At 40.5% G+C, this 10,963-nt stretch overlaps 1 protein-coding gene across 1 annotated transcript in view; it reads right to left on the bottom strand.

Moving 5' to 3' along the window:
• Positions 1-2,251: 2,251 nt before the first annotated feature.
• CCNA1 (cyclin A1) overlaps positions 2,252-10,963 on the bottom strand; it is a 33,941-nt gene continuing 25,229 nt past the window's right edge. The window contains exons 3-9 of the mRNA XM_079778535.1: positions 8,073-8,319; positions 7,790-7,914; positions 7,125-7,348; positions 5,882-6,086; positions 4,550-4,663; positions 3,680-3,813; positions 2,252-2,510 (exon numbers count right to left, since the gene is read on the bottom strand). Coding sequence (XP_079634661.1) covers positions 2,459-2,510; positions 3,680-3,813; positions 4,550-4,663; positions 5,882-6,086; positions 7,125-7,348; positions 7,790-7,914; positions 8,073-8,319 — 1,101 coding nt within the window. The 3' untranslated portion in view covers positions 2,252-2,458. The remainder of the gene's footprint in view (positions 2,511-3,679; positions 3,814-4,549; positions 4,664-5,881; positions 6,087-7,124; positions 7,349-7,789; positions 7,915-8,072; positions 8,320-10,963) is intronic.

The raw sequence follows: 10,963 nt of genomic DNA, 5'->3' as shown, positions 1-10,963 counted from the left end.
CTAAGTGCAAAAGGATAGTTGGAAAGGTAATCACATACATGCAGTGAACAGAAACAAACCACTCATAAGTTAGAATGCTAGATTATAAATTGCTGATTATAACACATAATAACACTGATACAGGTCCTGTATTTCCTTTGTGAAACTTAGGTAATGGCACACAGAACACTTAGTGAAATGTGGACTTATTCAATGGAACAAGAAATGGAGACACCGTGACAATATTAATCAGAAAGGTGGGGAAAAAAAGGCAATGCTAAAACCTTGTAAGAGCTTATGGGTACTTTTTAAAAAGTCTTCACAAAATATGTGATATGATTGTATTTTTATATTTATAATTTCATTAGAGCTTGTAACTAACATAAAATTTGGAGTTCATCTACTTCCATGTTACCAAAACCTACCTGGGTCTAATTTTTTCTATGATAAGGAACCTAGAAAACACTTCCTATTGTTCTTATCTCCGCAGAGCCCTGGGCAGGCCTGGAGACAGAATACACATAGGAGACCCAGTGCCTCCAAGGCTTACTGGTCCAGGACTACCGATCTTGAGATTAACAAAATTTATATATCGCCACTAAGCAACACCTTCCCTTAAGGCCAAGTCTACTCTTGATTTTCCTTCTAATCTTTAAAAGAAAATTAAGTGTTTAATTTTTGAATGTTCCCCATCTTATACTGTACTTAAGTGCTGTTGGCAGAAGCCATAGATAAATATGTAGTGAGGTGAAATGTAGAATCATAAATAATGTGAGCAAGAGCAAACTTTAGCATGGGTATTTCCCAAGACATAAACATAAAAGGTTAGCTTAATTATTCTGAAGTCCCATCCTATGGTGAAATATGCTTTTTCTACTTCTCTGAGCATATTCTAAGAGTGAAATACTTGAAAATGCTTGATGGGTGACTAAATCAAAACTGATCATTGAAAACAAACGAGCACTAAAAAAAAAAAAAAAAAAAAGAGAGAGAAAAAAAAAAGCCTGGCTGATTTGGCTTAATGGTTGAGCATCAACCCATGAACCAGGAGGTCTTGGTTCAATTCCCAGTCAAGGCACATGCCTGGGTTGCTGGCTCTATCCCCAGTCGGGACATGCAGGGAGCAGCCACTTTATGATCCTCTCTCATCATTGATTTTTCTATCTATCCCTTCCTCTCTCGCTAAAATCAACAAAAACATTAAAAAATAAAATAAAAGAGAAATACAACACAACAAAACAAAAAAAGAAGAAAAAAGAACATTGCCATAATGGTATCCCTTTACCAAATGAGCATCACCTCCTGGATTAACATTAAATATGTCATCTCTCATTTCTACTTGAGCACATTTAGTCCTCAACCCATTGCCTTTCCTCCCTCGGGTCCCAGAAGGAAGCTATAATAGACAGTGCTTGTTTACATCCCTTCACTAAGCTTGGAGTTCCTTCCTTTGCTAATTTATGAAGAGTTACATGAAGAGATAGGAGAATAAGACCTCAGGGCAGCCGCTTACCAAACATGAAAATCTCTGGGTTCCTCAGAACACTTAAACCTAATAGCCTGTTGAAAGGATAGAAAACAGGACTTTCCTTTTCCTTGCTATAACCTTCCGCAACTTATGAGAACCACTTGGTAATTAAACCCCAAGAGTGTTAGCTCCTCTGATTTAAACAACCCCTCTATTCAAAGTGCAAGACAAGGTAAACCACTCTCAAGGCTGTATTTTTGCATCCACCTCCTCCCTCAGGGATAATTTGTACCACAAAGTCTCTAGTTAGTAGAAAGGTCTCTTCTTCTCTCCCTCCCCCCCTCTGCCCCCCAACAAGCCTCTTTTGAGCTATTCATAACTTTTGGTCTAAGTTTGTTTCACAGGCTTGGGAAAAATACTGATAAGACACCTCCTTAGGCTATATGCTGGAAAGCAAACAAATGGAAACTTTTCAAGACAACTCCCCTGGTATCTGCTCAACTTCAACACAATCTCCCTCCCTTCCTTTGGCACTTAGCAACAGCAACCATTATGAGCAAGCCACTCTTTCTCTCCTCCCTTGGAAAGTAAACTAAATATCCTCCTTGCATCTATCTCTTCTCTCAATTGTGAATTTTTTCACAGCCCATGTCATCGGCCAAACCTTAACACATGCCAAATTTTTACTAGAAAACCAACTTAGAAGAATTCTTAAAATTGAGATGACATTTTTTAATACTCTCATCTAAAATTCAGGCAAGTGTGTCGGCCACGATAATTAGTAAATAAACCTGACACATGGCCATAAGGCAAGTTGTTTATTCTTTTAAAATGTTAGACTATTTTACAAACTACTAAATCTAAGAGAACCTAAATACATTCATATTTTAAAAAAATATGTCATCTATATTGTACCAACACTAGTTGATTCAACCTGCAGAAACCTATAAAAATTAGGATCAATCCTGTTGATCTGGAGGTTAAGTTCTGAAAGTGCTTCAGTTCTGAAACTTATTGCAGAGGAAGAACTGCAGGTGGTTCCATGAGAGACACATGCATGTACCTGAAATGAGACCCAAAGCAAGTTCAGCACAAGGCAAAGACTTCAGTTTTGTAAAATCTCAGGCCACAGAAAACTCTCCAGTAGTTTTAGCAGAAAGGAAGGAAGCTAGCTGACTCTATGTACTACAAGCTAATTATAAATCTACTAGTGGCCCAGTGCATGAAATTTGTGCACAGAGGGGAGGGTTCCCTCAACCCAACCTGCACCCTCTCCAATCAGGGACCCCATGGGGGATGTCCAACTGCCGGTTTAGGCCCAATCTCTGTGGGATTGGGCCTAAACCGGCAGTTAGACATCCCTCTCACAATCTGGGACCAATGGCTCCTAACCACTCACCTGCTTGCCTGCCTGATCACCCCTAACTGCCTCTGCTTGCCTGCCTGATTTCCCCTAACCCCTCTGCCTGCCTGCCTGCCTGATTGCCCCTAACCTCTCTGCCTGCCTGCCTGATCACCCCTAACTGCCCTCCCTTGCCAGCCTGATCTCACCCCCAACTGCCCTCCCCTGCCGGCCTGGTTGCCCCTAACTGCTTCTGCCTGCCTGATTGCCCCTAACTGCCCTCCCCTGATGGCCTGATCTCGCCCCCAACTGCCCTCCCCTGCAGGCCAATTTGGTTCTGATTGGTCAGTTTCTATGCCAGTCAGCATCTCCGGGCCTATCTCCAGGCCTGATCAGACAGGCAGGGCTGATCAGCAGCCCCCACGGAGGCACTGAGAGAAACAGGCGCAGCTGCTGGCAAAGCCCAGAGAGAAAGAGAGAGGCAACAGCTGATCAACAGCTGCCACGGAGGCTGCGGATCAGACCCTGCCTCTCTCTCCGGGCCTGATCCACAGTCCCCTTGGCAGTCAGTGCTGGGTCGCTGTGCCCGCACTGGTGGCAGTCAGCACTGTGTTGCCACAGCAACCCAGCACTGACTGCAGGACTGACTTCCAGTGTTCAGTCAAGGCTTCAGTCGGTCATTAAGGACCCTGGGTTTTTATATATTAGGATATCTCTCTGAATAGATTTTCTTTTTTGCTTGTTTTCTTTTGTTTGTTTTCAACTGATTTTCTTGATTCAACATACAACCTTGTTTTTCCAATCCAGCACCAGATATACAGTTTGTTCATTACTATGACTTATTGAAGCTTTAAAGAGTAAGTCTAGATAAGAAAATTTCAAGAACTTACTTTGAAGTCTTGTACTTCTCCCTAATTGCTTGCTGAGGTCGGTGGGGTATATCAAGGCATGCTTTATGTAGCTCACTCAGGCAAGGCACAATTTCACCTAATGAATAGCCTGTAAATGCAGCAAGGGTTTCTGGCTAATCAAGACAAAAGAAAAATTGCATCAGATAACCTTTTAAGATATGAGAAATCTGAAGCTAAAGCTATGAAATAAAGGAAATTAATCACTTGGTATACATATTTATTTCAAAAGACAACATAATCCTTCTTTAGAGACTTTAGACAAAAATATTAGAAATAATAACCAGTTCTAAATTTGCTCATATTGTACATTTATAATGTACTTAGCTAAACTCACTGTGTATATAGAATATAAAAGATTCTTAGCCAAACACAGACAAAGAAAATAAAAGTAGACACCCCACTTCTTTCAGCACACAAGTGAGCCTTCAGAATCAAACCTAGGCGCCCATTTCCTTTCTTACTACCTTCTTGGGCCAAGAGGCAACATTAAATTCCCTGTTCCCTTGAAAGCATGATCCAACCTTTGACCATCTTAATTGGACCCAGGTTGTGAACGACTTTTAGGGAAAAGTCAACAACTGTTCTTGAAGTGGCAATGCCTATACTCAAGAGCAGGCATTGAGGTTCCCAGGCGTGCTTCTGTTAAATGGGCGTGTCAACACTATCTTCTTGACTTCCTGCAATCTCTAGTCTCCAGAGAGCAAAGCCGTTGAGTCAAAGCCACAAAGGCTGTTTTAGTCTGCTGGTAAGACTCATAAGAGGACAGCCTATTCTAAGCCTTAAGAGTTACTGAACAAATTTTAGAGAGGCCTTGAATTTCATCTAAAAAAAAAGTAATTATAATCTTACCCAGAAATGCCTGTTCACGGTATAGTTTGCCAGGCAATAAGCTGCTGCAGCTATCAATGAAGGAAGATATTTCAAGAATGGGTCAGCTTCAAGTAGACTCAGTTCCGCTACATACTAAAAACAAGAAAGAAAAAGCTCATTGGAATTAGGAATTCGACTCAAGTTACAAGTAAAGTTAAAAATGTTGGGGGAATTGCCCTGGCTGGGGTGGCTCAGTTGGTTGGGGGTCATCCTGGCACCAAGAGATTGCCAGTTCCATTCATGCAGTCAGGGCGTATGCCCAGGTTGTGAGCTCAATTCCTGGTACGGGGCCTGCAGAAGGCACCTGATGTTTCTTCCTTTCTCTCCCTTTCTCTCCCTTTCTCTCTCTCTCTCTCTCTCTCTCTCTCTCTCTCTCTCTCTCTGTCTCTCCCTTCCTCTCTCTCTCAAAAAAAAAAGTCAGGGGAAACAATTGTGTCTTAATTTTATTCAACCTGCATCAATTGCACCTAGGTTAATAACTACCATGCCTGTCCACAAACAGAATAATATTTATGTTGTAATAAATTTCAATACACAAGTATTTGGCCTATGCACACAGTATATGTGATGGGTTACTTATCTTATACTAGTAGTATAGGTTTATGCTGGTCAGATAAAGTAGCATTGCTCTGGCCACTGGAGTAGAACTTAAGCCAAAGGCAAACTATGAGCATATTAAAGCTATTTATATCAGGCAAAATCATGCAGTTCAGAGCTAGAACCAGTGGGAATCTCTCAGATTAGAAGAAACATATTTGGAAATTTACATAGATTTTCTTATCACTGTTTGCATAGCACATAAATACCAGATATACTAAATCATAGTGGTTGGAAACCAAGTTTTCCAAACCAATATGCACTTTAGTGCCTTCAACTAAGTTCTTTAACTCCAAATGATTAAATAATGCTTCATTACTTAATATGTTTGGAGGAGATTAGAGTCAAATCAAATCACATTTACTTTGTTCCTATTCTGTACACCTAAGAATATTGCTTTCATGTGGTCTGTATCCAACAAGGAAACAGTTTCCAAGCTTAAGTTTCTTTAAGAGTTGAGTCATTAGACAACCCATGCCTACCAAACATGATCAACAGTAATGTCTCCTAACCAGAAGTTGGGTTCTTAAAATTAGCTCTCTTCCATTGCTAAAAGTTTTTCTGGGCCCAAGACAAAAACAAACAAACAAAAAACAAACAAACAAACAAACAAACAAACAACAATAAACTAAAAAGGAAAGAACTAAAGGATGATTGGAAAGGCTACTTTTTACCCAATTTGGCACCAATGTTCTTGGTAGTTACATGGCATACCTTGGCCAGGTTCTCAGTTATGATGCACACTCCTTGTCTCCTTAAGTACTGAAGGAGAAACTGATTGGTAGTTGGCACTGTCAGATCAAAAGCTAGGACTTTCAGGAGTAGGTGTTCCATTCTTAACAGTTGTCGTTTTGTGTAAGTATCATCAGTTATATAGACAAACTCGTCTACTTCAGGTGGGTATATTTCTTCATATTTCCTATAAAAGGTAAAGAATCTTTGGAAATAATGCTTGGAACCTGTGGCTCTCCTTCCTGTGCTATCAAAACCCTGCCTCTCACATGACCCTTGCAGACTTCAAAAAAAAAAAATCACTAAATGGTATAGGGCTGTGAAGATAATAGTAATTTGTTTCCAGAACAAGAACATGAATATTACAAAAATATGTTGTATTGACTGCTAGGTAGTAACAGAAACATTTTCCAGTAAGAATTTTAGTTTTGGCCTCTGATATACTGAAAGATTCTGAATGACAGACATACATGTAAACTCCTCTTAATTAAAATCTTCTTGTGGGAAAGAATGTTATGAACACATAGTAGAAAGAGAATGTGTTAAGTCTTAGATTTTTAAAAACATTATGTTTAGCTTTCTCTATAGAATTAGCAAATGATGCTATATATCTAAGAGAATGATAATGATAGTTTCACTGCTGTCAATTCTTTGCTTTTATTTTCTTTTATGTAGGGAAATTTTGGCAAGTTTTTAGGCATTAATAACTAGAATATCTGAGACTAGAAGAATGGAAAGGAAAACTACTACTCACCCTAATTAAAGGCAGCAACAACCCAGCTCTTCTCCACATAATTAGATATTATTATCAATGGATGATAGTAACAGGAACAGTGAATAATTTATTCACTGTAACCACATAAATTGTGGTATTATAGATCATTTAACAGATCATGAAGATGACTTCCATATAAAGAAAATCTCCTTAAATAGGACTTTTACTTGTACTAGAATACAGCCAAAGACTATACCACAAAATAGTTAAAATGCATCCTGAATTTGAGCTGATGGCCACCTTGGTCATGAAACTGTATCATAAACATCTGAATTGAAGAGTGAACATGTGGTAAGGTTCAGTTTCTCAGTAAATACTATAAAAATTATGGTATTTTATCAAAGAAGGCATGAATAAATTTTAAGTACTGCATTTCTTCAATAAATGAAGAATAAATCATGTGTTTTGAGAGACTGTAGTTTCACATTATTTAAGCTGAAGAACACTTACGAAGCCAGAAGAATAGCTGCTGTTCCTACAAGCTGCAATTTCCCTCTCAAAACAGACATGCATGAAAGAAACCTGTCCAGGAAGTTGACAGCCAAGTAGAGAGTCTCAGCTCGAAGCTTATATTCTTCTCCAACCTCAACCAGCCAGTCCACCAGAATCCTTCGCATGCCTTCTGTGATGTCTGGTTGTTTCCTCAGGTAGTGGGCTTTGGGTCTGTATCGCATCTGTTTGGGGAAAGAGTTTTGATATTTAAATACTTGCTGTATCAGAAAGATCATGCCACAGTATAGCTGCTATTTTAAAAATCTCATGAGCAAAGGTTAGAAGGAAACTGATCAAAACACAAATAAATCTTTACTATGACACAAAAGGAAGTGTGAGATTCTGGTTCTGTAATGCAAGTCGGTAACAAATAAAGGAGGGAGGGAAATGGCAACATGGACTATTTCTAACGGTGAAATGCTTCATATATAAACCATTTGTGCCATAGAGGAATAGTCCAAGTAATTGTTACTCACCTTGCAGCTATTGTTTTTCATAGATATTCTTATATTTAGATGTCATAAGAATGCCATTCATTAATGGTTATGGCCAAGAGTTTATAACTATCTTAATATTAAGTGCTTTGGGTGATGGCAATTGAAGTAGAATTTGGGAAAACTTACTTCAGCTTCTCTAAGGTACCGATGAATTTCTTCAGCATATTCAGTCACATTTATCATGTCTGTACCAAAATCTGATGTATCTTCAGACTGAGCATGAAGAGATGACTCTACCAGCATAGGGGAAACTGCAGTGATTCAACATTATTAGGTAAGACATTTAATTTAAAAACTCATTCTATCCACTAACCCTCCATGGTTTCTCTTGCTAGTAACATGCTATTGAATACTGCAGGCGATTATGAATACAGGGTACCTATCATCCACCATAGGGAAGTCAGATTACCTGTGCTAAAATCCAGCAGGAAGTGAAGGTCTGACTTGAGTGTGCTAGTGTCTACTTCATACATATCCTCAAATGCCATCCCCTCTTTCCCACTGCAGCTGTTTTTGTCCTCTTGTTCAGGTTCATCCATGTAGATATCAAATCCTTGCTTGGCTGGCACGTTGACCCCACAGTCAGAGAGTGCTTTCTTTCCAGCTTGAGGGAAGACATTTTCTGATCCAGAGAAACACCTAACTGTTGTGATCCCCTAGAAAAGGATTTTTTGTTAAAGGCCACCCCAAAGACTAATAGGTGATGTGAACCTTTGTGACTCAAGCCAGCAGGATGGGAAAATAAGAGGAATCTTAAATTGAAATATCTATTTCTGCAATATAATTTCAGAAAATGAAGCTTCCAAAGTATGACTTCTCCCTTATCTCTTTCTACATTTGACATTTGGTAAAAGAGCTATCTAAAATTTTTCATCTTCCTCACATATTTATCAAAGGGAATTAAAAAGCCTAGAAAAAAGAAACGATAACACTTCTTCAAATGAAACTAAAACTCTTCTTCAAACTGAAAGGGGGAAGAGGGGATTGTACATTGGCTCTCATGCTTATATAGCATTACAGGATTTTATAAGTACCCAGCACAGTTCTTGATGCATAGTTTCTGAGTTCCTACAGTCCTCCCCCTTAAACAGTTAACTTTAAGTCAGCAGGCCCCTATAAAGTTCCCATTTTATACCCAGTTAATTAGAAATATGATGATATTAGAAACACATACTACTAAATTCTCTTAACATAGAATCTTTTTGTATGACATGATGGAGAAATCTAATAGTCAATCATATGCTTCTCCCTTTTCTTTATTCCTATAACATTAATGATGGAAAAAAACTGTGTGTGTCCCCTCTGTAAACAACTGTAATTCATTACATATTAGTGCACATTAAGATGAGTCATGCTGGATGACCTGAAGGTCAGCTGAACCAGGACAGGTGGGCAAGCTTTATGAATCTAAGTTATATTTTTACAAATGCTAGGTCTAGCTACTGCATTAACATTTTATCATTTACTAGAGGCCTGGTGCATGAAATTCATGCACTGGGGGGGGGGGTGTCCCTCAGCCCAGCCTGCACCCTCTCCACTCTGGGATCCCCACAGGGATCGGGCCTAAACCGGCAGTAGGACATCCCTCTCACAATCTGGGACTGCTGGCTCCCAACCGCTCGCCTGCCTGCCAGCCTGATCACCCCCTAACCACTCCCCTGCCAGCCTGATTGATACCTAACTGCTCCCCTGCCAGCCCGATTGCCCCCAAGTGCCCTCCCCTGCAGGCCTGACTGCCCCCAACAGCCCTCCCCTGCTGACCCTGTCACCCCCAACTGCCTTCCCCTGCCAGCCTGGTCGCCCCTAACTGCCCTTTCTTGCAGGCCTGGTAATCCCCAACTGCCCTCCACTGCCAGCCTGGTCACCCCCAACTTCCCTCCTCTGCAGGCCTGGTTGCCCCTAACTGCCCTCCTCTGCAGGCCTGGTCCCCCCCAGTGCCCTCCCCTGCAGGCCTGGTTGCCCCCAACTTCCCTCCCCTGCTGGCCTGGTAACCCCCAACTGCCCTATCCCGCCGGCCCGGTTGACCCAACTGCCCTCCACTGATGGCCCGGTTGCCCCCAACTGCCCTCTCCTGCTGGCCTGGTTGCCCCTAACTGCCCTCCTCTGCAGGCCTGGTCCCCCCCCAATGCCCTCCCCTGCCGGCCTTCTTGTTGTGGCCATCTTTGACCACATGGGGCGGCCATCTTGTGCAAGGGTGTGAGGGTCAATTTGCATATTACCTCTTTATTATATAGGATAATTAATCTTGGTGTTTACTGTTGAGACTCCTTTCAATTTATGTGTTTCCATACTTCCCTTCCATCTAGTAAATTAAATATGTAGTTTATGTCTACTCTAGTAAGAAAAAAAATTTTTTAATCCTCACTTGAGGATATGTTTATTGATTTTCAGAGAGAAAGTGGAAGGGAGAGAGAGAGAAAGAAACATCAATCGGCTGCCTCCCCTACAGAATTGAACCCACAATCTAGGTATGTACTGTGACCAGGTACAGTACCTGTAACCTTTTAGGTGTATGGGATGACTCTCCAACTAACTGAGCCACCTGGCCAAGGCAAGAAAAAAATTATTTATGGTAATTCTGGTAAAATCACATGAACTATAAAGGACCAAAAACACAAGTTACTATAACCAGATAATCATAATTCCAAATTACTACCATGTTTGACTTTTGCTACATATATATATGTAAATGGATCAAGACATACATTCATTACACATTTACTGAGCATCCACTATGTGCCAGACATTGTTCTAGGTGCCCAGAATTTAGCAATGAACCAAACGTTCAAAATGAACTGCCCTCATGGAGTTTATATCTAGTTGGGAGGACAGGAGAAAGACAAATAAGAAAAGACATAGTAGATCAAATGATAAGTGCTTTGAAGAAGAAGAACAGAGAGAAAAGAGAGTCATTGCCATTTTAAACAATGTGGCCGGGAAAGCCCCTATGAAGATAATAGTTGGACAAAGATATGAACAAGCTAAGAGTAAGTTACACAGATAAAAAATAGAAAAGCATTCTGGGCAGAGGGAACAGCCTAAGTACATGCCCTGATGTTGAAGCGTGTCATCAGAGACACATTAAGAAACAAACGGGGCAGAGGAAACCAAGATGGCGGCATAGGTTAAACACCTAACCTACAGCCGGGCACAACAATATCAAAAACACAACTAAAAGTCAAAACGGACATCATCCAGAACCACAGGAAAGCTGGCTGACTGAAATGCCCACAATTAGAAGGAAAAAGAAAACCACAAGGAAAATCAGAGAAGCCGTAAAAGCTTGAGGTATGGAGACAC

This window comes from Cnephaeus nilssonii (assembly GCF_951640355.1).
Source record: "Cnephaeus nilssonii genome assembly, chromosome: 8".
In the NCBI taxonomy this organism is placed as follows: Eukaryota; Metazoa; Chordata; class Mammalia; order Chiroptera; family Vespertilionidae; genus Cnephaeus; species Cnephaeus nilssonii.
The sequence above is the reverse complement of the archived record's forward strand: the minus strand, read 5'-3'. Positions and strand labels throughout refer to the sequence as shown.